Here is a 27,252-nt window from a genome sequence, read left to right on the forward strand (position 1 = left end):
TCTTTATTATTGTATTATACTATAAATATAATATCATAATACATTATATCATAATACATTAATATGTTTTTTTAAATAATTTAATATTATGTTATATTATGGGAAATTAATTTTTACTAATAATTATAATATTTTATACCTTTATTATTGTATTATACTATAAATATTATATTATATTACATTACATCATAATACATTAATATGTTATTTCAAATAATTTAATATTATGTTATATTATCAAAAATTAATTTACTCTAATAATTATATTACTATTATGCTATATTATAATAATATTATTTTATATTACAATAATATTATACCATATCGTATATTTATGTATTAATATATGTTATGTTTTATTATGTTATGTTGTATACAATGTCCTTTATGATAATTTTGTCATAGAAAAGTACTTTCTCAGTTTGTTTACCAAATATATGTTAAAGTGCCACAGCACTTTACAAATGTAGTTACTAAACAGCAAACAGTTTTTTATAACAGCTCTATTTCAGGCAGCTCTACTTCCAACAGCTCTACTGCCCACAGCTCCTCCAAACAGGGCCTAGGGGAGCTTTTGGAGGGCCAAAAAGCACTTTCTGGCCCTCCAAAAGTACTTTTAGATAAAAAATGGTGTTTGGTAAAATTTTCGCTATTTTAGTTTTTTCGGAAAGTTGAAAACAGCTTTTGGAGGGAAGCTCCAATTTGGAGCTTTCCGAAATGCTGTTTTCAGCTTTGTTGAAAAGTTATATTTTTGACAAAAATGCCCATATTAGAATATAATAATTACATAGTTTGTCCCTTTATTATAGGAAATTAATTTATACTAATAATTATAATATTTTATACCTTTATTATTGTACTATACTATAAATATAATATCATATTATATTATAGCATAATACATTAATATATTATGTTAAATAATTTAATATCATGTTATATTATGGAAATTTAATTTATACTAATAATTATAATATTTTATACCTTTATTATTGTATTATACTATAAATATTATATTATATTACATTACATCGTAATACATTAATATGTTATTCTAAAAAATTTTAAATTATGTTATATTATGGGAAATTAATTTATACTAATAATTATAATATTTTATATCTTTATTATTGTATTATACTATAAATATAATATTATAATACGTTATATCATAATACATTAATATGTTATTTTAAATAATTTAATATTATGTTATATTATGGAAAATTAATTTTTACGAATAATTATAATATTTTATATCTTTATTATTGTATTATACTATAAATATTATATTATATTATATTACATTATAATACATTAATATGTTATTTTACATAATTTAATATTATGTTATATTATAGAAAATTAATTTATACTAATAATTATAATATTTTGTACCTTTATTATTGTATTATACTATAAATATAATATATATTACATTATATCACAATACATTAATATGTTATGTTAAATAATTTAATATTATGTTATATTATCAAATAATAATTTACTCTAATAATTATATTACTATTATGCTATATTATAATAATATTATTTTATATTACAATAATATTATATTATATCGTATATTTATATAATTAATATATATTATGTTTTACTATGTTTTGTTGTATAATACTACGCAATATTCTTTATGGTAATTTTGTCATACAAAAGTACTTTCTCAGTTTATTTACCAAACATATGTTAAAGTGCCACAGCACTTTACAAATGTAGTTACCAACACTACAGGAAAAAGGACCTTACCCGACGCTTTTGTGGAGCTTTTCCGACGCTAATTAGCGTCGGCTAAAATACCCCCGGCGCAAATCCAAGCGTTGGCAAAGCGTCGGATATACCAGAGTGGCAAAAGTTTTTGCCGACGCTTGAGTAAAGCGTCGGCAAAAACATGGCTTTACCGACGCTTATATAGCGTCGGCGATAAACCGACAGAGCGGTTTCCCCGACGCTTTTTTGCGTCGGCAATTCCTGATTTGCCGACTCGTTTAAGCGTTGTCTTTCCCCGACGCTTTTAAGCGTCGGAAATTGCTCAATTAGGGTGGTGCCACGACCTTTTTTACCGACGCTTATATAGCGTCGGCGAAAACATGGCTTTACCGACGCTTATATAGCGTCGGCGATAAACCGACAGAGCGGTTTCTCCGATGCTTTTTTGCGTCGGCAATTCCTGATTTGCCGACGCGTTTACCGACCTTTTTTACCGACGCTTAAAAGCGTCGGGAATTGTCTTTTTTATAAAAAAAATAAAACAATAATCAGTATTATAAAATATAAATTACAAAACATATATTATAACAATATGAACCTGTATTACATTGATACATTGAAACAAATATTCAGATCATTCAAAATATGAATATTGATATATTTGAATAAAACTCCATGTTTTTGACTCATATATCAGAAAAACTGCCATACAAATTACAATGTACTCTGAAAAAGCAGAAACATATACATATCAAACTGGTGGGGACACCAATGAGCCGGCATCACTTTGGCTTGACTGCTAGTCCACATTTCTTGTGTCGTCCAGTTTTTATTTTTTTTATTTCTCTAGATATTTATTTAAGTCAAGTTCGTGTCAGGTCCAATCCAATTCAAGTCCAGTTCAAGTAATGTTGAGTCAAGTCAATGTCGGTCCAGCCTAAATAGTATTGAGTCCATGTCATAATAAAGTCCACATTCAAAATAAACCAGCCCAAAGAACTACCAGCCGGTTCACTCATCAAGACCGGTTCTTCAAAAAAAAAAAAAAACCCATCAGCTCCCCTGTTTTTGTTCCAAAGCACCGTACTCATCTTCCATGCGCAGCCGGTTCAAAGGAGGTTTCTTCCCAACCGAATGAAGCTTCAAGTCTTCTCCCCAGGTGGTTCTTCCCAACACTTCACAGCACCGATTCCTCCCCTCAGCCGGCTCTTTCCAGCCACGTCTTCATAGAAGCCTCAGCCGATGGATTTTCAGAAGCCAGCCGGCCACGCCTTCCCCAACCCAACGAAGCAAGGCTCCATAGCACATCCCAGCCGACGAGTCATCTTCCTCCCAGCCGACGAGTCATCTTCCTCCAGCCGTTCCATGAAGAATCCCAAGCCATCACCGACGGGTCATCTTCTTCCCAAGCCGGTTCCTCTTCCCAAGCCGGTTCTCTTCCAGCTCCAGCCGAAGAAGACGAAGAGGTGAAAAGAAAACTGAAGGAAACCCATCCGGTTCCAAGCCCTCCAGCCGTTCCATGAAGAATCCCAAGAGGCATCCTGCCAGATTCATCCATCAAGGCCGGTTCCTGCTGTTGCACATGGAGAAGCTCAACCGATCCAACCCGCAGCGTCTTCCACCGCTCTGTTTCAAGGAAATCTCATCCGGTTCCCACTTGCCATGGGATCTTAAACACTGCCGTTTATCAACCAAGAAGAAGCCATCCTTTCTACGATTCCTTGGAACGTTTATTGCCCATCGATGCATCAATGTATCAACCGGTTATGAGTCCATTTATTTCTTTTTGTCATGTAATTGGTTGCCCTGCCTATAAAGAGGGGTTTATTTCGTTGTGTAAGGGGATGAAAAATCAATGAATAGAGGAAAAGCTGTTTGATGAATTGCTTGAAAGAGCTTGGTATCCTATTCCAAGAACCTACCTTCCTTCCTTCTCTAAAATCCTTCTCTTCTAAGTGAACGCGGCGTCCCCTGACTTTCGCAACTTCCTCTAGCGCAGGCGGCGCTCATCATCCGGCTCCCCGCTCTCTCTTCCGGACTCCTTCCCGATCCGACGAATCATCGTCCGGATTATTTATCCTTTGAATAGATTATTGTGTTTTGTTTCCCAAACATCCTGCTACCTCAATTAACCCGGGACTTCCGTTTCAGATCTTGTCGGTTTCCTCCATCCGTCTCAACGAAGGACGACCCGTCAGTGAATCAGGACCCTGGACTTGCCTCCCTCTTCCAGGACTTTTCTCGAGCATCGTGTCCGTGTGATCCTTCCACTATAATTCTGAGTAAGTCGTTATTGGGTTCAGTTAAGTTCCCAAATTTTTATGCTTAACAGCAGGAAACTAAAAGTAGAACAACGTGCCCTAATTATGTGTTGATTTCCTAATCAACAACGATCCTTCTTCTAAATTTATTAAAGGAACTGATCAATTGTCGGTAGTTTCTTACAGTAAATTCGATTTTAATATAATCATCTGATAGCTGTTAGATTTGAGTTGGCTAATAGTTTATGAATTGGGTTGCTGAAATCTAATTAAAAAAAAAAAAAAATTTTAGATTGCATGCATTGATCCTGTTCCACATCATTTTTGGTATCAGAGCACGGTTTATTAGGGCACCATTTTCATGCATTAGTGTAGAACTTAGAATTACTAGGCACCAGTTTTAATCTTTCCGCATCCTTTTCTGAGTATAGTTTATTTGGGACATCAACATTAAGATTAAAAGTTTTTAGCTAGTTTGCTTGATCAACTATTCAAATGCAATTTAATGACATGACATAAAATGATAAAAAATTTTCTTGATTGTTGCATATAAGCATTTGCATAAAATAATCTAAGGGCTGAACCCATTAACAAGATAAGGTCGGGATTTCATCACTCGTCCTTAGCCCAAAAATCATCTCAGTGCATAAATATCCTAAGCCTAATTAAAATCAACTAGACGTTGGCCCCTAAGGATAATCGAGCTCAATAGGACGAAGACCACTGAAAGTTGCACCAATTTCGCTCTATGATCCCGGTCGATGTCTAGGCAAGCTTTGTCTTTTTAAGTGATTAAAGGGAGACAGTTTCTGTTCGAGGAAAGTGGGTTTTAAGTGGGACCTTTGCTACATGCAACGTGACCCCTCCACTTACCTGGGAGCTTACCTGGTCGACTAGGTTATTAGATCGGATTGGAGGCTTAAGTGTACTCTTCAACCCAGTTAGGAGCTGTCTAGAATTTTTAGGAAAACCTTAGAAATTGTTGGGTGATGCATGTTTTTGTTTTACTGTATTAGGGTATTTGTGTAAAAAAAAAAAACAAAAAAAAACAAAAAAAATTTCAAAGAAAAGCTACCCAAACTCCATGACTACCAGATCCGGAACTAGTTATCAACCAGACGAGCCTGAGTCCAGTCGTGGGATGGACCCTGACATCAGTTCAATCCTTAGAGAAATTAACGAGAAGCTAGGAAGGTTATGTACCCGAGTCGATGCCTTAGAAGAATATCAAGATAGGGGTAGCCCTTCCCTAGCCAATAACCCAAGAGAAAGAATTGATCACCCACTCTTTGATCGGAACCACCAACATGTCAATGACTATCCCAGGAATAGGCAAAACTTTGACAGAAATCACAATCGTCCACTAGATGACTATCCCAGAGAAAGGCCCCATCACAATGAAAGAGGTCGTGATCCTATAAATCAACCTCTTAATGATCACCGTGACATCGATGACCGCATACTTCGATGTGTCAGGGTTGAGGCACCCAGCTTCGTAGGCCGCATGGATCCTCATGAGTATCTTGACTGGGAGTCAGATATGAATCATTATTTCGAATGGTACGACATGTCTGAAGAGCGAAAAATTCGATTTGCAAAAATGAGGCTTCTCGGTCAAGCCAAATATTATTGGCAGAATGTGGAACGTCTAATTCTACATAGGAGACAGGAACCCATCCGAACCTGGGATGAAATGAAGGATAAACTCAGGGAGAAATACCTTCCCACCTCCTATCAACAACGCCTCCTTGATCAATGGCAGACCTTGACCTGGGGAAACAAATCCGTCACTGACTACATCGCCAAGTTTGATGAGTATCTCATGCGATGTCATGTCAATGAGGATCCCTCTGTCACCCTTTCCCGATTTCGTGCCGGGTTAAGAAATGACATCCAACGAGAGCTTTTCATGCGAGAGGTCTATAGTCTAGAGCAGGCATATCAATTAGCTCAGGATTATGAGAGATTCCAAAGAATGCCAATCACTCGACCCAGTGAACCTAGAAATTCGAGTATACTAGGTCCTAGACCCGAACCACACCAAGTCCCCAGAACTAATCCAAATCCAACTTCAACCACTAGACCTCCATTAGTTGCTCCTCCACCCAGGAAAGAAGACCGAGGCAAAGGCACCCTGAATGAAGGACGTAGGGAGAGTAGCTCAAGGGGTAGATGTTTCAACTGTCATGGAATTGGACATTTTGCAAACCAGTGCCCTTCTCGTGCCCTACATATTGGAGAGATCGAAGAGGAACACCCTGGGGAAACTGTAGAAGACGAAGAAATTCACATAGCTGATCCTGAATTAGCCGAGGGATTCGATGAACCAAATTTCACTGAAGAAACTGAACCTGAAGTTAGGATAAACGTACTAAGATGTACCCTGACACAACCAAAGGAATGTGAAGATTGGCGAAGAACTACAATTTTTCATACCTACATAAACAATGAGGACAAGGTCTGTAAAATTATCATTGATAGTGGAAGTTGCATCAACGCAGTTTCCACTGATACGATTTCCAAGCTTGGGCTAACACCCGTCGACCACCCCAGTCCCTACAAGGTCGCCTGGCTAGACACTTCATCCATACCTGTTAGATACCGTTGCAAGGTACCCATTAAATTTCAATCTTACCATGAAGAAATTTGGTGCGACGTTCTTCCCATGGACGTCGGCAGCATTATTTTAGGACGACCTTGGTTATTCGATCAAAATGCCACACTTTTTGGTCGAACAAATACTTGCTCATTCATGCACAAAGGCAAGAAAATCACACTATACCCTTCACCACCAAAAAAACCAAAGGATAGTAACCCAATAAAACCAAAAGAGGAAGAACAACCCAAGGGATTACACTTGATCAACGCAAAAGAACTAGAAAGAGACATCAAAGAAAGCCCTTCTGTGTGGGTTTTAGCTGTTAAAGAAGTTAGTCTGAAAGAAACAAGCCCAATTCCAGAAGAAATGACTAGTCTTCTTAAAGAATTTGAGGAAATCGCCCCAGAGGAACTTCCTGATCAACTACCACCTATGAGGAACATACAACACGCAATAGACCTAGTCCCAGGAGCGACCCTACCAAATTCCCCTCACTATCGGCTTAACCTTACCGAACATGCCGAGTTGAAACGTCAAGTTGAAGAACTCCTAAGAAAAGGATTCATTAGGGAAAGTTTAAGCCCATGTGCCGTACCTGCCCTTTTAACTCCTAAAAAAGATGGAACTTGGAGAATGTGTATTGATAGTCGGGCAATTAACAAGATCACAATACGATATCGATTCCCGATTCCCCGACTAGACGACATGCTAGATATGATCTCTGGATCGAATATATTTTCTAAAATTGATCTTAAAAGTGGCTACCATCAGGTTAGAATCAGACCAGGAGACGAGTGGAAGACCGCATTTAAAACAAAGGATGGACTATATGAGTGGTTAGTAATGCCATTCGGTCTGTCAAATGCTCCCAGCACTTTCATGAGACTAATGACTCAAGTACTACGACCTTTCATGGGAACATTTGTTGTTGTCTACTTTGACGACATCCTCATTTACAGTAAAACAAAGGAGGAACATCTAGACCACCTTCGGCAAGTTTTCCAGACGCTTAGATCCGAAAGCCTATTTATCAACCTTAAGAAATGTGAGTTTATGACTACACGTGTTACATTCTTAGGATTTGTTGTGACTCCAGATGGACTATCTGTGGATCCTGAAAAGGTGAGTGCAATCAAGAATTGGCCCGCACCCCAGAATGTGCATGAAGTAAGAAGTTTTCATGGGTTAGCCACCTTTTACCGTAGATTTATTAAGGGATTCAGCACAATCATGGCACCAATTACAGATTGTATTCGTAAGGGAGCCTTTGAGTGGACTAAGGCTAGTAATCGCGCTTTTGAGGAGATAAAGACTTTAATGACCAGTGCACCTGTGTTACGACTTCCTGATTTTTCTAAAGTCTTTGAAGTCGCATGTGACGCATCAGGTGTAGGAATTGGTGGAGTCCTAAGTCAAGACAAACACCCTGTGGCCTATTTTAGTGAAAAACTAAATGAAACCAGGCGCAAATACTCCACCTACGATAAGGAATTTTATGCCATAATTCAAACTCTTAAATTCTGGAGGCACTACTTACTACCACACGAATTCATTTTATATTCAGACCATGAAGCCCTCAGATTCCTTAGTTCACAAAAGAAATTAAATCCTAGACATGGCAAATGGGTTGAATTTTTACAATCATACACTTTTGTATTAAAACATCGTTCCGGTGTAGATAATCGAGCTGCTGACGCATTATCTCGAAAGGCAAACCTGTTGTCAATAGTCAGTATTCAAGTCACTGGATTTGAGAAATTAAAAGAAGAATATGATAACTGTCCTGATTTTGGAAAAATCATGTCTGCACTCCAACAAGGAACTTCGAAAGAGATAGATAAGTATTCCCTTCAAGAGGGGTACCTTTTCCTGAATAATAAATTATGTGTCCCGCATACGTCTGTTCGAGCTTTTTTAATTTGGGAATTACACGCTGGGGGATTGTCTGGTCATTTTGGGAAGGCCAAAACTATTGAAGCCGTAGAGCGTCAATTCTACTGGCCCAGTTTGAAGCGCGACGTTGCCAAAATTGTGGCTCAGTGTCGAATCTGTGCTGTTGCCAAACAGCAAAGACAGAATACGGGATTATACACTCCACTTCCAATACCTGAATATCCATGGAAAGATGTCAGTATGGATTTTATTCTAGGATTACCACGGACTGCCAAGGGACATGACTCCATCTTTGTGGTTGTAGACAGATTTTCGAAAATGGCTCATTTCCTGCCCTGTTCCAAAACCTTCGATGCCTCTCAAGTTGCCCGGATATATTTCAACGAAATCGTTCGTCTACATGGGTTACCCGAATCCATTGTATCAGACCGAGATGTCAAGTTTGTCAGTTATTTCTGGAAAACTTTATGGCATCTAATGGGGACAAAGTTAAAATTTTCATCTGCATATCATCCTTAGACTGACGGTCAAACCGAAGTCGTAAATAGAAGTTTGGGTAATTTACTTCGGTGTTTAGTAGGTGAAAATATGAAAACTTGGGATCTTTTACTACCTCGAGCCGAATTCGGATATAATAGTTCCGTCAATAGAACCATTGGCATGAGTCCATTTGAGGTTGTTTACGGTCAGCACCCTAGAAAACCTGTTGATCTCATTCCATTACCCATGCATTCCAGGACATCTGAGTCAGCTGAGTCATTTGCACAACATATTAGGGATCTGCATAAAGATATTATAAAAAAATTAAATATCAGCAATCAAATTTATAAACAATTAGCAGATTCACATCGTCGGACATCTGATTTAGCTGAAGGTGATTATGTTATGATACGAATTAGACCAGAACGATTTCCTTCTGGAACTGTTAAGAAATTGCATGCACGAGGAGCAGGTCCTTTTAAAATTTTAAAGAAGATCGGATCAAATGCATTTGTGGTAGATTTACCACCAGATTTTGGCATTAGTTCTACCTTTAATATCTCTGATTTGGTTAAGTATAAAAAGCCAATAACGATACCCAGTGAGCCATTTGAGCCTAATCCCTCCTTTGAGAGCGAACCCTTACCTGAGTGTCCACGACCAAAGTTTTCCAAGAAACACGATCGCATTGAGAAGATCCTGGACGAGCAGATTATTTCTACTAGGAGGAAAGGCTACCAGAGATACCTAGTTCGTTGGCACGGTCGGCCAGAGTCTGATGACACATGGATAACCCGAGAGGAACTGCAGCAGATTGATCCAGACATCCTTGAGCACTATCAGAGCCAGAAACAACTTCCTTCAACGGAGTTGAATTTTCTCCAGTCCGGGAGAATTGGTGGGGACACCAATGAGCCGGCATCACTTTGGCTTGACTGCTAGTCCACATTTCTTGTGTCGTCCAGTTTTTATTTTTTTTATTTCTCTAGATATTTATTTAAGTCAAGTTCGTGTCAGGTCCAATCCAATTCAAGTCCAGTTCAAGTAATGTTGAGTCAAGTCAATGTCGGTCCAGCCTAAATAGTATTGAGTCCATGTCATAATAAAGTCCACATTCAAAATAAACCAGCCCAAAGAACTACCAGCCGGTTCACTCATCAAGACCGGTTCTTCAAAAAAAAAAAAAACCCATCAGCTCCCCTGTTTTTGTTCCAAAGCACCGTACTCATCTTCCATGCGCAGCCGGTTCAAAGGAGGTTTCTTCCCAACCGAATGAAGCTTCAAGTCTTCTCCCCAGGTGGTTCTTCCCAACACTTCACAGCACCGATTCCTCCCCTCAGCCGGCTCTTTCCAGCCACGTCTTCATAGAAGCCTCAGCCGATGGATTTTCAGAAGCCAGCCGGCCACGCCTTCCCCAACCCAACGAAGCAAGGCTCCATCGCACATCCCAGCCGACGAGTCATCTTCCTCCCAGCCGACGAGTCATCTTCCTCCAGCCGTTCCATGAAGAATCCCAAGCCATCACCGACGGGTCATCTTCTTCCCAAGCCGGTTCCTCTTCCCAAGCCGGTTCTCTTCCAGCTCCAGCCGAAGAAGACGAAGAGGTGAAAAGAAAACTGAAGGAAACCCATCCGGTTCCAAGCCCTCCAGCCGTTCCATGAAGAATCCCAAGAGGCATCCTGCCAGATTCATCCATCAAGGCCGGTTCCTGCTGTTGCACATGGAGAAGCTCAACCGATCCAACCCGCAGCGTCTTCCACCGCTCTGTTTCAAGGAAATCTCATCCGGTTCCCACTTGCCATGGGATCTTAAACACTGCCGTTTATCAACCAAGAAGAAGCCATCCTTTCTACGATTCCTTGGAACGTTTATTGCCCATCGATGCATCAATGTATCAACCGGTTATGAGTCCATTTATTTCTTTTTGTCATGTAATTGGTTGCCCTGCCTATAAAGAGGGGTTTATTTCGTTGTGTAAGGGGATGAAAAATCAATGAATAGAGGAAAAGCTGTTTGATGAATTGCTTGAAAGAGCTTGGTGTCCTATTCCAAGAACCTACCTTCCTTCCTTCTCTAAAATCCTTCTCTTCTAAGTGAACGCGGCGTCCCCTGACTTCCGCAACTTCCTCTAGCGCAGGCGGCGCTCATCATCCGGCTCCCCGCTCTCTCTTCCGGACTCCTTCCCGATCCGACGAATCATCGTCCGGATTATTTATCCTTTGAATAGATTATTGTGTTTTGTTTCCCAAACATCCTGCTACCTCAATTAACCCGAGACTTCCGTTTTAGATCTTGTCGGTTTCCTCCATCTGTCTCAACGAAGGACGACCCGTCAGCGAATCAGGACCCAGGACTTGCCTCCCTCTTCCAGGACTTTTCTCGAGCATCGTGTCCGTGTGATCCTTCCACTATAATTCTGAGTAAGTCGTTATTGGGTTCAGTTAAGTTCCCAAATTTTTATGCTTAACAGCAGGAAACTAAAAGTAGAACAACGTGCCCTAATTATGTGTTGATTTCCTAATCAACAACGATCCTTCTTCTAAATTTATTAAAGGAACTGATCAATTGTCGGTAGTTTCTTACAGTAAATTCGATTTTAATATAATCATCTGATAGCTGTTAGATTTGAGTTGGCTAATAGTTTATGAATTGGGTTGCTAAAATCTAATTAAAAAAAAAAAAGAAATTTTAGATTGCATGCATTGATCCTGTTCCACATCACAAACTCATAAAAGATAATCTAGAATGCATCAGGGACGGGATTCAGCTCCATCATCATCATGTCTACAAGCGTTTGAAGAATCAGGAATCTACAAAAAAAAAAAAGAGAAAACATAAAAGTTAGGAATAATGTGATACATTAACTCATATATCATAATTGATAATATGTAAAGTATTGAAATATAATAAAGTTAATTACCTGAGAAGGTAGAAATCGTTGTAACATGGATGTAATATTCGTAAGCTGAGACTGCAAATTTGCTTGGTTTTGCTTCAGCTCTTCAATAGTTGCTTGAAGATGACGAACTTCTGCAGTGTTACTACCTTCTCTGGCATTTCTTATATATGTGCCCACTGAACACAACTGAGTGGGGGTAACTCCAACGCCGTAACCCCGCACTCGACCATAATGCTCTGGGCCCATCAATTCAGTAAGCACTTGAGCTTCAATATGATTGTTCGCGTCGGATGATGATGACCCCCCGACGCGCTCTGAAATAAGATTTGTTGCCCTATCCTATATCTCTCAAAAAAAAATCAAATTAATGTATGCGAATAATAGAACCAAAAAAAAATACAGCACAAGTCAAAGATGAATACATACAACTATATCTCTTGACTCCTGCCGGACAAAGCTGCCATCTCGGTGGGTGTGAGTCATCCTATAAAACTCCACCCTACCAGGCTCCCTCCCATGATCATCCACCTACAACAAAAAGTATATTTCACGAGTATACATGCTATATGATAGAAAAATTTAAGATAAATTTAAAGAGTTTCATAAAAACTTACGAATTCAGCTCTACGCCTCGCATAACTCATGGAGCCTGAAGTGTGAGGAACAGTCTGCGATGCTCGAGCAGCTCTACCAATATTAGAATATGTCTTCCCCGAAAAACAATAAACAATATAATTTATACAATGTATAAATTTCTAATCTATAATAATATTAAATACAATCTAAGGTATTGAAAAAATATACACAACCTGAGCTCTCTCGGAAAACCAGTAGTGGACAAGCTCCCTCCACTGATGAGAGATTACATCTGGAGGACAAACACGGGCCACCTCCTCTTCAGTCATGCCCTCGTGCTTCCAATCCGCCTTTAGCTTTGCCTTATATTCTTTCCATTTGCGGTTGACGGACTTCAGCACCCAATCATGGCTATTTGCAGGAAGGACAAACTTTGTCTACATCAAAGTCAAAAATGTTATATCAATGTTAAATCAAAAAATAATTGAAAATAGTAAGCGACTTCAATTCTTTACCTCAACAATTCTAAGAAGCTCAATCTTATACGAAGGAAGCATTTTATTCCATTTTGTATAGTTGAGCGGACACAATTGTCCCTTCCGCACAACTGATCCTAAAAAAGTGGATAAAATGCTTGCAGCATTCTTGATGGGCTGCCCCAGTTCGTTGCAATGGACGACAATCTTCTCATCCTCAGGTAGGCTCCATACGTCCCGTGCTCGAGTCAATATTAGTATGCACAAAAAAGAGCTCTCCTTGTAATCTAGTATGCACAAAAAAGAATCAATATTAGTTAAATATTAAAAGTACATTACTTTTAATATTCTTATAAAATAAGCATTTGATGTAGGAAAGAGCTCTCCTTGTCATTTGTTAGGTTGCCTGTACTTGCAGTCACACATAATAAAGAACTCAATCAACAATATAAGCAAAAAAGTTACGATATCTGAAAATCCGGAATAAACACACAACAGCAAAGATACATGACAAAAGCTGAAGCATCCTTTATCAAACAGACACCTCGCCAAAATAGATATCTCGTAACAAGTGGGTTTAAGGAATACTACCATCCTCACACATATGAAAAAAAAATAATAAAAGTTGTTCTTTTTGAAGATCAACATTGGACTTTTGATCGAAAAGAATGCCAATTGTTTGTTAATTTTTGTATATGAGTCTTTGGTCCCACGGATGTGTGCTGAAACTCAATATCTCTGAAACGTTTTCCTCGCGGCATATTGTAATCTAGTATGCACAAAAAAGAATCAATATTAGTTAAATATTAAAAGTATAGAAATAATTTATAAATTGCAAAATAATTTAATGCATAAAACTAATGTTTTACTTACCATTAAGAAACTAGCCAGCTCTCATTCAACATCCATCCTAACCAAATTAGTAGAATTCAGTTCATCAATTGGCGGAACATTAAAAGGCATACACTGAGTATAAGTCTCATCATCCTCCTCTGCTAACCCTTTTCCCATATCATACAAGTCCCTAGGTTTAGTCTTAATAACAACAGACCAATCTTTATCTTTAGAGTCTTGCACGAAGAACACTTGTTGAGCTTGAGATGAAAAAACAAATGGGTCATCTTTCAATAGCACACCAGTATGTATCAACCTTGAAAAATTTACTAGTGTGAAGCCATTTATATCTTGCCTCAAACCTCTAGATGAGTTTATATCCACCCAATCACATCGAAATAATACTACCTTAAAGTTCCCGTAATAATCCAACTCATAAACATCTGTTAGGGCACCATAATAAATTTTTCCGTCCGCCTCAACCATAATTCCACTATTTTGGGATTTTCTAAATTTTTCACGTTTTTTTGTATGAAATTTAAAATCATTTATAATGAACCCATCATATCTGTTGACAATATTGTTCGGACCTCGAGCAAGGACTATTAATTCATTGGAACAATGTCTCTCCATCATGGTCGGTACCTAAAAAATTTAAGTCAGATAATAATTAATTTTACAAAGTTCCGATCGTAGAATATAATAAAAGACCTAATAGGATTCAACGTCTAACCTGTTTTAATAACCATTCAGGAAATAACTCAACCAACCATCTTTGCTCAATCCTTGGGGTAGGATGAATGTTATTGTTGGCGCTTCGCTGAGCCACTAAAAAATCTCTGCACGAGAAAAAAATTATTTGTTTTGAATATTATATCTGATATGACAGTAAATTGTGATTTGTTATAACCATACTGACCTGCGATACTCGGATATTAAGTCACTGTGAAGTAAGACATAACGATGTGCCTGTGCCAATAATTTATGATGAATTACAGTACTTTCAGCTTTCCCCACAAATCTTCCACCAGATGAGAACTTGTACTCCTCTGCATTATGTATAATATCGTAATTCCTTTGTGGTCGATTAAAAGCAGTTTCAACTCCTTCAAGGTATCTCGAGCAGAATGTCAAACACTCATCAGCAATATATCCCTCCGCAATCGATCCCTCGGGATAGGCTCGATTGCGTACATATTCCTTTAAGCGCACAAGATACCTTCAACAGTAAATTTTAATGCTCAACATCAACATCGAGGAAGATAATAGGATATATATTCATTGTTGCCCAGAGATGGTCACCCAAGAGGGGGGTGAATTGGGTGTTTTAAAACTCTTCGGCTAATTAAAATTAAAACACACAAATATATGAAATAAGGTAATGATAGTGGGATGAGAAGACACAATCACAAACATACGGTTTTATAGTGGTTCGGAGCTTCCACCGCTCCTACATCCACTCCCCAAAGCGCCTTTGGGTATTTCCACTATAATCCAAGATTACAGTACGGTAGTTTTGCGAGTTTACTACCCAACTCGTTGTTTTACACCGGGCTCACAACAAACCCTAAACCCCCAATTTCTCTTAGGCTTGGGACGCCTTTCCCTTGTTCCAAGTCCCTTGACTTGAACAAGCACTACAATCAAAGAGTTTACAAAAGAGAATAAAAGCTCTAAAAAGCAAATATATCAATTATGAACAATTTAACCCGGAAGAATCTTTTTGCCGTTGGAAGCGTGGGAGATGTTGATTCTTCCGATGTGGAGTGCGTAGGATCGAGTGTGAGCTTTGAATCCCGAGCGCACGAGAGCGGTTGAGCTTGAAATCACAAGAGAACCTTGAATGCACTTGATTTCTACACTTTAATGCTCTCACTCTCTTGAACTTTTCTCTCTTGAATAATTTTGCTTTTGGGTTGGTGAAGAGTTGTTGAGAACCACTTAAGAGGTCCCTTTTATAGCCCAAAAAGCAAATATAGCCGTTAGAAACAAAAAGAGAAGGATTTGAAATTCAAACCAAACCTGAAAAGCTGTCAGTCGCGTCCCAGGCGCTCCGGGGACGTCTCTGCTACAGCGAGAGACGTCTCGCCTACAGGATTTTTACTTTTTACTTTATCTGGGGTCGACTCGGCACTTTACGGGGACGTCTCGGCTTGTCTGCACTTTTTGAGTGGGGACGACTCCGCTTGTTTGGGGACGACTCCGCTTCTTTATCTTTGAAAAATATGTCCTCTGGAATTTCCTGAGAGAGTCGACTCCGCTCTTTCAGGGGACGTCTCGGCTTGTCTGCACTTTTATGCATGGGGACGTCTCCGCTATCTCAGGGTCGACTCCGCTTCCTTATCACCGCAGAAATCATTCTCTGGAAAACCCTGAGAGAGCCGTCTCCGCCATCTTGGGGACGACTCGGGAAGTCTCCTTTTTGCTTGCGGGGACGACTCCGCGTACAGCGGGGACGTCTCGCGCATATCCCTTGAAAAATGTCTTTCTGCCGCCACTGAGAGAGTCGACTCCGCTACTGAGAGAGTCGACTCCGCTAACGCGGGGACGACTCGGCAGGTGTCGGGGACGTCTCCAAGTGTGCCAGTTCTTTCTGTTTGTGCCAGAGACGTCTCTGAAACTATCAGGAGACGTCTCGGCTGTCCCTGAACTTTTTCTTTAGCTCAAAATATTCTTCAATAAATTCATAAAAATTATGGAAACTTGCCTAGACATTTCTTAACAATATTCTAAGTAAAACACATGAATTTCTCAATTGAATTGTTAAGATATAATGGAATTTTACTCTAGTGTTTTGTATTCATCAAAATCCATTAGGGGGTCAACAATCTCCCCCTTTTTGATGATGACAAAACACTGAGTATATGCAAAATTTGAAATTTAAACATATACACAGTATTGATCAGATATACAAGTATAATGTTTTGATTTGAACTAGATACAATGTGCATCACTCAAATTTCCTTGTGCATAGAATTGTTCTTAAATGATTTTATCATATGAACTGAATTTGAATCAAGTTAGAATGAAATATTGATGCTGAAGATAATTGGAAGCTAGATTCTTTTTGACTCCCCCTTTCTTTTCCAGAAGGGCAATTATCTTAAAAATCAATATTCTTCAATAACCATATCCCTTACAATATTGATACCACCACTCCCCCTTTTTGTCATCAACAATGAAGGGGACAAATTATCCTTAGGTGCTTAAGACTCAATTTATAGTAGAATTCAGCATTCATTTTACTCCCCCTTTGATATTCAGGTTGTGCTCCCCCTGTTTCATATGCTTTGATAAGTTGTGCCAAATTTAAATACTTAATGTATGTTTTGAGATTCTTATGACACATCAAGAGGCACATTCATATTCACAGAAACACATCCACAGAAATGGCAATGTACACACATTTTTCAAAAAGGGATTGTATTCATGTATCATTGTGAGATTTTGAAGTCATTACATAGTCAAAAAGAAGAAATCATTACAGGTATTGATTTCTAATACAAAAGTGTTTCAAAATGGCCTAGGATTTACAAAAAGAAGATCCTACTGGATATCCATCATCGGCGTCGTTCCTCATGGTGCCTACCAGTTGTACTTTGTGCATAAGCCTTACAGGCTGCATCTATGAAACCATTGATAGAATCCATGAGGGTCTTAAAGTGATCTCCCTGTGACTTGTGGAAACCTGCCACAAGTGCTTCAAACTCTAAGGTTGCCATCTCAATTCTGCCTCTAAGTTGGGCAACTAAGGTGCCCACATTGCCATCTGGCTTTGTCAATTCTTTGAGGCTCTTGGAAATGGCCTTCAAGCTGTCCTTGAGCTCTAATGATCTGCAGGTTTCGGTGGCACCCACCCCAATTATTTGTTGCTCTTGGGCTTCAATTTGAGCTTTAATATCTTTCAGCTCTTGTCTGATGGGGGCCAGCTCCGCAGTCATCATGGATCTCATCTCCTCCCTCATCTGCTGACAAATGACAGATGCTAAGGTGTGCATCTGCTCCTCTGATAGGAAGGAGGTCCCACTGACTGGAGGAGGTGGTGGCATGGATGTGGAAGGTCCAGCTGAGCTGGAGGGAATATCAGGGATGTCCATGTGGCTAGGTGGAGGAGAGTGATGGTCAGACTCATGATGTGGGATTTCAGGCTCTATGGTTTGTGCTTTTCTTTTTGGAACCTTGACCCACGACCCATCTATCTTGTGAAATTCCATTCTTCTCATTGAGCCCTCATTGTAATAGTCGGTGTTTCTTAGGGCCTTTGCAGGTTCATTTGGTGGTATGGAAACCTTGAAGTGTTTAAATATTAAGGTAAAGATCATGCCATAGGGTATACTAAACCTAGAATACCTATGACATTGGGCAATGTAATTTAGCATGAGTCTAGGGAGGTTTAGGGGGATCCCTTGTAGGATATGGTGCATTATAACTAAATCTCGCTCCGAAACAAAATCGAAGCGACCGGTTTTAGGGAATAGGACCCGATTGACAATGCTTAAAAGAAGTCTCATTTCTGCATTTAGGTCCTGGGAGTAGACAACATCAAGAGGGCCGCAGTCCTCTCTTCCTAGAATCAAGTTTAGGGCTATTTTCCTTTGGGGATGTGAGGTCGGTGCCTCACCGTCCTTAGGAATTTGTAGGACAGTGGATAGGACATCCTCATTAATTTCTACCAATGTCCCTCGGACATATGCAGTGTACCCTAAGTCCCCTAAGGCCATATCACTAAACATTTCTCTAACAAGGCCGGGGTAGGTCGAGGTTTTGAGGGTGCAAAGGTGCTCCCACCCTTGGGCTCGGAGTCTCTCTCCAATAGAGAACCCCTCATGATCTAGAAAGGAAAAATCGATGTACCTACCAGTCGTGACTGTGCGATTTGCACAGGAAATCGTCATGGTTGGCGGAGCAACCGGAGGAGAAGGCGCGGAGGGTTCTTCCCGCCGTTCCTCACCGTCGCCCGCTACTCTAGGTCGCCTCCCACGGGTTGTCCTAGCTTTCTTTGGTGCCATGGATGCTAGGGTTTGCGATTTAGGGCAAATGGAAGCTAGATTTTGAGGTTGAGAGCAAATGGAGGCTAGGGCTTTCCGTTTTGGTCGGGAATGAGGGAGAAAGCTCGAGTCGGCTCGAGCGATTTCGACCTATTTAAAAAGTCCTCATTCGGTCCCCGAGACGTCTCGGCGACTAAGGCGAGACGTCTCCCCCTGGGGGGACGTCTCGGCGACTTGCCAGAGACGTCTCCGGCACAAAAAAATTTCAGACTGCATTTCCAAAATTTTTGTTTAATCACCCTAATCAATCATGATTTCTTTTGATAAACACAGAGTGAATTTGTTTGTGATCCTCCCCCTTAATATTACATCTTATAATGATTTGATAATGATTTTTAACTTATTAATGTTGAAATGAGGAATGTTTGACCAAATTTCGAATACCCATGATATAGGCTCTGAAAATATCTCTATGAAGAGTCCAAGGGAGGGTAACCATCCTCCAGAAAGTCAAGCAGTTCGTCATTTAGCTTAGATGAATTTATGTTTTCACTTATGTTTGCCTTGAGGTGGATTACTAGTTCGAGTAGCAAAGCAATGCAATACAAGTTCAATTCATTTGCTAGGATCATACAAGCTCAAAGCATTCCTTAAGAAATTGAATCTATCTTTACAAAGGGGCTTTGTAAAGATATCAGCTAATTGATTTTCAGTACATACATATTCAATCACCACATCATTTTTCAGCACATGATCCCTAATAAAATGATGCCTAATCTCTATATGCTTTGACTTAGAGTGTTGGACAGGATTTTTTGTTAAGTTGATTGCACTTGTATTATCACACTTAATTGGTATATTGTCCATTTTAATACCGAAGTCTTCAAGTTGTTGCTTAATCCAAAGAACTTGGGCACAACAGCTTCCGGCTGCAATGTACTCAGCTTCAGCTGTGGACAAGGCAACTGAATTTTGTTTCTTGCTAAACCAAGAAACCAAGTTGGCACCCAAGAATTGACATGTGCCACTTGTGCTTTTTCTGTCGAGTTTGCACCCGGCAAAATCAGCATCGGAATATGCAATTAAGTTTATATCAGATTGTTTAGAGTACCATAAGCCTACATTAGATGTCCCTACTAGATATCTAAAAATTCTTTTAACAGCTTGCAAGTGTGATTCCTTAGGACATGCTTGGTATCTAGCACACATACAAACACTGAATAATATATCTGGTCTACTAGCAGTAAGGTAAAGTAAAGAGCCTATCATACCTCTGTACAATTTGCAGTCTATACTTTTACCTTTTTCATCTTTGTCAAGCTTGCAACTTGAGCCCATGGGTGTGCTGATTTCTTTTGCATCCTTTATCTTGAATTTCTCCAACATTTCTTTGATATACTTGGACTGACTGATGAAGATGCCTTCCTCTGATTGTTTTATTTGCAGCCCAAGGAAGAAGTTGAGCTCACCCATCATGCTCATTTCAAATTCTCCCTGCATAAGCTTGGCAAATTCTTGACAAAGACTATCATTAGTAGCACCAAAAATTATATCATCCACATAAATTTGTACAAGCAATAAGTCATTTTCTTTTCTTTTAATAAAGAGGGTTTTGTCCACATTTCCTCTCTTAAATTTGTTCTCAATTAGAAAATTACTTAATCTTTCATACCATGCCCTAGGAGCTTGCTTAAGTCCATACAATGCTTTATGCAATTTATACACATAATCTGGATGTAAGTGATTTTCAAAACCTGGAGGTTGTCCTACATAAACTTCCTCCATTATATAGCCATTTAAGAATGCACTTTTTACATCCATTTGATAGAGTTTAAAATCCATGAAGCATGCATATGCTAAAAGCAGTCTAATAGCCTCTAATCTAGCAACAGGAGCAAAAGTTTCATCAAAATCTATTCCTTCCTCCTGATTATATCCTTTGGCCACTAGCCTAGCTTTGTTTCTTAATACTATTCCATCTTCATCTAGTTTATTTCTATACACCCACTTGGTGCCTATAATTGAAACATTAGGGGGTCTTTTTATTAGAGTCCAAACTTCATTTCTTTCAAATTGGTTTAATTCCTCTTGCATAGCATTCATCCAATTATCATCTTTTTCAGCTTTTTCTAGTGATTTAGGCTCTATTTGTGAAACGAAAGCAAGATAATTACTAGTGTTTCTTAAAGAGGATCTAGTTCTTATACCTTGTGAAGGATCACCAAGGATTAGATCCTTTGGATGACCATGTGCATACCTCCATTCTTTAGGAAGATCTTGATTTTTTGATGGAGGTTGACCTTCTTCATCTTGCTGATTTGTATCTTCATTGACCTCATCCTCATGTTGTTTGTCTTGTATGGAGAATTCCTTCATTCGGTCTTCAAGTATACCTGCATCACCATCTTCTTCTTTTCTAGAAGAATCTCCATTAGTTTCATCAAAAACAACGTGAATAGATTCTTCAACAACGAGAGTTCTCTTGTTGAAGACCCTGTATGCTCTACTAGATGAGGAATAACCTAAGAAGATCCCCTCATCTGATTTAGCACTAAATTTACTGAGATTGTCCTTTCCATTGTTTAAAATAAAGCATCGACAACCGAAAACATGAAAATAACTTATATTTGGTTTCTTACTTTTTATCAACTCATAAGGTGTTTTCTTTAAGATGGATCTAACTAAAGCACGATTTAAAATATAACATGAGGTATTTATTGCTTCAGCCCAAAAATACTTTGGTAGATCCGATTCGCACAACATGGTACGAGCCATATCTGCTAGTGTGCGATTCTTCCTTTCTACCACCCCGTTTTGTTGAGGTGTCCTAGGTGCCGAGAAGTTGTGATTGATACCATTTTCTTCACAAAATTTTTCAAAATGCTGATTTTCAAACTCGGTACCATGATCACTCCTAATTGCTTTTAGTTTAAGATTGAGTTCATTCGAAACTCTATTATGAAACTTAATAAAAGCGGAAAAGGACTCATCTTTATGTGCAAGAAATGAAACCCATGTAAAACGTGAAAAATCATCAACAATTACAAGACCAAATTTCTTACCCCCTAGACTAGCAGTTCTAGTGGGTCCAAACAAATCCATGTGAATTAGTTCTAAGGGTTTTGATGTTGAAACTATGTTCTTAGACTTAAAGGAACTTCTTGTTTGTTTCCCTAATTGACATGCAGCACAAATTTTATTCTTTTCAAAGTCTATTTTTGGTAGCCCTTTGACTAGATCCTTTGTAATTAATTTAGAGATTAAATCCATGCTAGCATGCCCTAACCTACGATGCCATAACCAACTAGTCTCATTGACTTTGGGATTCATGGCTACAAGACATTGGCCATCCTTCATGGTGAGATCATCAAGATCTACCATGTAAACATTTCCATGCCTATGTCCTGTGAGTATGATCTCATTATCAATTGGACTACTAATTATGCATAGTGACGATTCAAATGACACTTTAAAGCCCTTGTCACAAAATTGACTTATACTTAATAAATTATGTTTTAGTCCATTAACTAACAATACATTATCAATAAATGAGGAGGGTGATATGGAGATTTTACCAACACCAATAATTCGTCCTTTAGCATTGTCTCCAAATGTGACTAATCCTCCTTCTTTTGATTCCAAGGTGACGAGGAGACTCTTGTCACCGGTCATATGCCTTGAGCAACCGCTATCAAGATACCACATTCTCTTTTTATTTCCGGCTGCAAGGCATACCTGCAAAATGATCATGTGAAGCTCTTAGGTACCCAAGTTTTCTTGGGTCCTTCGTGGTTAGTGTGGTTGGTTCCCTTAGGCACCCATACTTTAGTTATGTTTTTGGCTTTCACAAATGTACTCTTGTTAGTTTGGATTTTTCTTTGAATACAAGAGTAGGCTTTATGTCCATTCTTTCCACAATGAAAACATGTAGGTTTTTCAGTTTTTACATCTTTTGCTTTTACAAAGAAATTCTTTAGATACTTTTGTTGTTTATTAGTTTTATATCCTAATCCGGCTTTATTGAAAACAGCTCTTTGATTTGAAAGAATGAGATTTAATTTTTCAGAGCTTTGTGTGAATTTTTCAACAATTGGTTTGTACTTATGTACCTCATTCTTGAGATTCAAATTTTCTTTAACTAGTTCTTCCTTATCTTTTTTAAGGGATTCAATATTTTGTGCAAGTGAGGTATTATTATCGAATAGGGATTTTACTTGTAGATTTAATTCCTTAATTAGTGTATTTGCCTTTTCATTTTCAATATTAAGTTTTGAGTTTTTGATTTCTAGGTCAATAGTGTTAGTATTTTTAATGCTCTCCTTTTTATTTAATAGATTTTCAATATCTTCCTTTAGTTTTTGATTAGAGGCTTTTAATTCTTTATTCTTTGCTCCTAACATACCACAATCACCCATAAGTTCTTGAAAAGCCTCATATAATTCTTCTAAAGTAAAATTTATAGTTGGGTTTTGACATACCTCATCGTCTTCAAACGCCATGAAGCACAAATTGGCGGTCTCTTCCTTTTCTTCCTCGGAGGATGATGTGTCACTATCATCCCATGTTGCCTTTAATGCCTTCTTCTTCTCCTTTCCAAAATACTTCTTTTGTTGAGGGCATTTGGAACGAACGTGTCCCGGTCTCTTGCAATCATAGCATATGATTGGGTCTCTTTCTTTTTCCTTTTCTTTTTCCCAATCATTTCTCCCTCCAAATTTCTTTCTTGGGAAACGTTTCTTTCTTCTCATGAATTTCTTAAATTTTCTTACTATCAAGCCCAAGTCCTCATCTTGGCTTTCTTCTTCACTCTCACTACTCTCTTCTTCACACACACTTGAAGTAGCTTTGAGTGCGATTGTCCTTTTCTTCGGCAACTCTTCTTCATGTTGCTTCATTGTGAGCTCATGCGTCATCAATGAGCCCAGTAGTTGTTCTAATCCCAAAGTGTTGAGGTCTTTGGCTTCTACGATTGCCGTGACCTTTGCTTCCCATGCTTTCGGCAAAGACCTGAGAATTTTACTCACAAGTTCCGGGTTAGTATAAGATTTACCCAAACTCTTTAGACCATTAATTATATCGGTAAAGCGAGTAAACATGCATGTGATGGTTTCATTAGGTTCCATCTTAAACAATTCATATTTGTGAACTAGAATGTTCACTTTGGACTCTTTGACTTGATTTGTACCCTCATGGGTAACTTCAAGCTTATCCCATATTTCCTTAGCGGAACTACATGTAGAGACTCTATTGAACTCATTTACATCTAAAGAACAAAATAGTGAGTTCATGGCTCTAGAATTGAGTTGAGCCATCCTATCATCATTCTCATCCCAATCCTCCTCAGGTTTGGGAACTCGAATGCCATTAACCACATGTGATGGTTCTTGTGGTCCCTTGACTATAACCCTCCACAAGGCATAGTCTTGTGCTTGAATGAAGATTTTCATTCTAGTCTTCCAATAGGTATAATTTGTCCCATTGAAGAGTGGAGGTCTATTGGTTGCTTGCCCCTCGGCAGGAACATTGTTAAAGGGTGTTCCCATCTAGATCTTTGGCTAAGACGGTTAGGTCTTTCAAGAAATACACAGAGCACCTGCTCTGATACCACTTGTTGCCCAGAGATGGTCACCCAAGAGGGGGGTGAATTGGGTGTTTTAAAACTCTTCGGCTAATTAAAATTAAAACACACAAATATATGAAATAAGGTAATGATAGTGGGATGAGAAGACACAATCACAAACACACGGTTTTATAGTGGTTCGGAGCTTCCACCGCTCCTACATCCACTCCCCAAAGCGCCTTTGGGTATTTCCACTATAATCCAAGATTACAGTACGGTAGTTTTGCGAGTTTACTACCCAACTCGTTGTTTTACACCGGGCTCACAACAAACCCTAAACCCCCAATTTCTCTTAGGCTTGGGACGCCTTTCCCTTGTTCCAAGTCCCTTGACTTGAACAAGCACTACAATCAAAGAGTTTACAAAAGAGAATAAAAGCTCTAAAAAGCAAATATATCAATTATGAACAATTTAACCCGGAAGAATCTTTTTGCCGTTGGAAGCGTGGGAGATGTTGATTCTTCCGATGTGGAGTGCGTAGGATCGAGTGTGAGCTTTGAATCCCGAGCGCACGAGAGCGGTTGAGCTTGAAATCACAAGAGAACCTTGAATGCACTTGATTTCTACACTTTAATGCTCTCACTCTCTTGAACTTTTCTCTCTTGAATAATTTTGCTTTTGGGTTGGTGAAGAGTTGTTGAGAACCACTTAAGAGGTCCCTTTTATAGCCCAAAAAGCAAATATAGCCGTTAGAAACAAAAAGAGAAGGATTTGAAATTCAAACCAAACCTGAAAAGCTGTCAGTCGCGTCCCAGGCGCTCCGGGGACGTCTCTGCTACAGCGAGAGACGTCTCGCCTACAGGATTTTTACTTTTTACTTTATCTGGGGTCGACTCGGCACTTTACGGGGACGTCTCGGCTTGTCTGCACTTTTTGAGTGGGGACGACTCCGCTTCTTTATCTTTGAAAAATATGTCCTCTGGAATTTTCTGAGAGAGTCGACTCCGCTCTTTCAGGGGACGTCTCGGCTTGTCTGCACTTTTATGCATGGGGACGTCTCCGCTATCTCAGGGTCGACTCCGCTTCCTTATCACCGCAGAAACCATTCTCTGGAAAACCCTGAGAGAGCCGTCTCCGCCATCTTGGGGACGACTCGGGAAGTCTCCTTTTTGCTTGCGGGGACGACTCCGCGTACAGCGGGGACGTCTCGCGCATATCCCTTGAAAAACGTCTTTCTGCCGCCACTGAGAGAGTCGACTCCGCTACTGAGAGAGTCGACTCTGCTAACGCGGGGACGACTCGGCAGGTGTCGGGGACGTCTCCAAGTGTGCCAGTTCTTCCTGTTTGTGCCAGAGACGTCTCTGAAACTATCAGGAGACGTCTCGGCTGTCCCTGAACTTTTTCTTTAGCTCAAAATATTCTTCAATAAATTCATAAAAATTATGGGAACTTGCCTAGACATTTTTTAACAATATTCTAAGTAAAACACATGAATTTCTCAATTGAATTGTTAAGATATAATGGAATTTTACTCTAGTATTTTGTATTCATCAAAATCCTTTAGGGGGTCAACATTCATATTAATAATAAATATGGACATTAGAGTTTAGAATATCACCTCTCAATAGGATACATCCATCGGTAGTGAACCGGTCCACCAAGTTTAGCTTCCGCCGCTAAGTGAATGAGTAGATGAACGATAATAGTAAAAAACCCAGGAGGAAAGATCTTCTCCATATGGCACAGTGTTAGTGCAACATTAGACTCCAATTGATCAAGCTCCTTGGGATCTAGAACTTTGGAACATAATGCCTTAAAGAAGGATGATAACTGAGTCACAATTGCAAGAACTTGTTTCTGTGTTGATGATCTTAAAGCCAATGGAAAGATATCTTGCATCAAAATATGGCCATCGTGACTTTTAAGATTCGTAAGTTTTCGCTCTTTAAGATTAACGCATCTTGAAATATTCGATGCATACCCATCTGGAACCTTCATATTTTTCAAAACCGTTAGAAAAAGATCTTTCTCTGGAGTAGACATTGTGTAACATGCAGGAGGTATAAAATATTTATCATTGGGTTGTTCTTTCGGATGAAGCTCTTGTCTTATGCCCATGTCTTTCAAATCAAGACGCGCTTTCAAGTTGTCTTTAGTCTTTCCTTCAAGATTTAACATTGTTCCAATCAAATTATCACAAACATTCTTTTCTATATGCATGACATCAAGATTATGTCGAAGAAGATTATACTCCCAATAAGGTAATTCAAAGAAAATGCTCCTTTTTTTCCATAACTGCTTCTGTGTAGATACCGAGTTTGTGCCATCGTCATTTTCCTGTTCATAAATACTGTCATCATTCTCGAAGTTGTCAGCGTCCTCAAAAACCTGTGTCACTGAGCTGCCAACATCCCCCCTTCCCCGCTTCTTTGAACTGTTGAATGCCTTACCAGGTATATAGTTAGTGCCATGAGTTTGTTTAAGAACTTCAGTTCCAGTTGGTGGAATAGGTGCAGATCGCAACTCTATGGTACCATCAAACTGATTATTCTGATGTCGAAATGGATGATTTGCTTCTAACCATCTTCGATGACCCATATAACAGAATTTTTCTCCATGTTTTAACCAATATGAATGAGTTAAATCTCCACAAGAAGGGCATGCAATATGCCCCTTAGTGCTCCAACCGGATACATTAGCATATGCAGGAAAATAATTGATTGTCCAGATAAGAGCTGCACGCAATTTGAATGTTCGGCCAGTGAAAGCATTAAATGCATCAACACCTTGCCATAACTTTTTCAATTCATCTATTAAAGGCTGCAGAAAAATATCTATATCATTACCTGGGCTCTTATCACCGGGAATAACCATTGACAGAATGAGTGAAGACTGTTTCATACATATCCATGGTGGCAAATTATATGGAACCAAAACAACTGGCCAAGTGCTGTATGT

At 39.0% G+C, this 27,252-nt stretch overlaps 2 protein-coding genes across 2 annotated transcripts; one reads left to right on the top strand and one right to left on the bottom strand.

Moving 5' to 3' along the window:
- The first annotated feature begins 5,130 nt into the window (after positions 1–5,130).
- Positions 5,131–8,959, top strand: LOC120112937. Its single transcript, XM_039133153.1, has 2 exons — positions 5,131–7,710; positions 8,786–8,959. The coding sequence occupies exons 1-2, from the start codon at positions 5,131–5,133 to the stop codon at positions 8,957–8,959; spliced, it is 2,754 nt and encodes a 917-aa protein (XP_038989081.1).
- A 5,345-nt stretch (positions 8,960–14,304) lies between these two features.
- Positions 14,305–27,019, bottom strand: LOC120112871. Its single transcript, XM_039132846.1, has 3 exons — positions 25,913–27,019; positions 14,666–14,965; positions 14,305–14,585 (listed from the first exon to the last, which is right to left on the bottom strand). Exons 1-3 carry the CDS (start codon positions 26,890–26,892, stop codon positions 14,468–14,470), a joined length of 1,398 nt encoding a protein of 465 aa, XP_038988774.1. The 5' UTR covers positions 26,893–27,019; the 3' UTR covers positions 14,305–14,467.
- Positions 27,020–27,252: the final 233 nt, after the last annotated feature.

Source organism: Phoenix dactylifera, chromosome 13, assembly GCF_009389715.1.
Source record: "Phoenix dactylifera cultivar Barhee BC4 chromosome 13, palm_55x_up_171113_PBpolish2nd_filt_p, whole genome shotgun sequence".
NCBI classification, from domain to species: Eukaryota; Viridiplantae; Streptophyta; class Magnoliopsida; order Arecales; family Arecaceae; genus Phoenix; species Phoenix dactylifera.

Coding starts and splice junctions, on each gene's coding strand:
- LOC120112937 (XM_039133153.1), top strand. CDS start 5,131: ATGGACCCTGACATCAGTTCAATCCTTAGAGAAATTAACGAGAAGCTA. Junction 7,711..8,785: donor TATCTGTGGATCCTGAAAAG/GTGAGTGCAATC, acceptor TTGTGGTTGTAG/ACAGATTTTCGAAAATGGCT.
- LOC120112871 (XM_039132846.1), bottom strand. CDS start 26,892: ATGGGTCATCGAAGATGGTTAGAAGCAAATCATCCATTTCGACATCAG. Junction 14,966..25,912: donor TGGATGTATCCTATTGAGAG/GTGATATTCTAA, acceptor TTACTGTTGAAG/GTATCTTGTGCGCTTAAAGG. Junction 14,586..14,665: donor TTAATATCCGAGTATCGCAG/GTCAGTATGGTT, acceptor TTTCTCGTGCAG/AGATTTTTTAGTGGCTCAGC.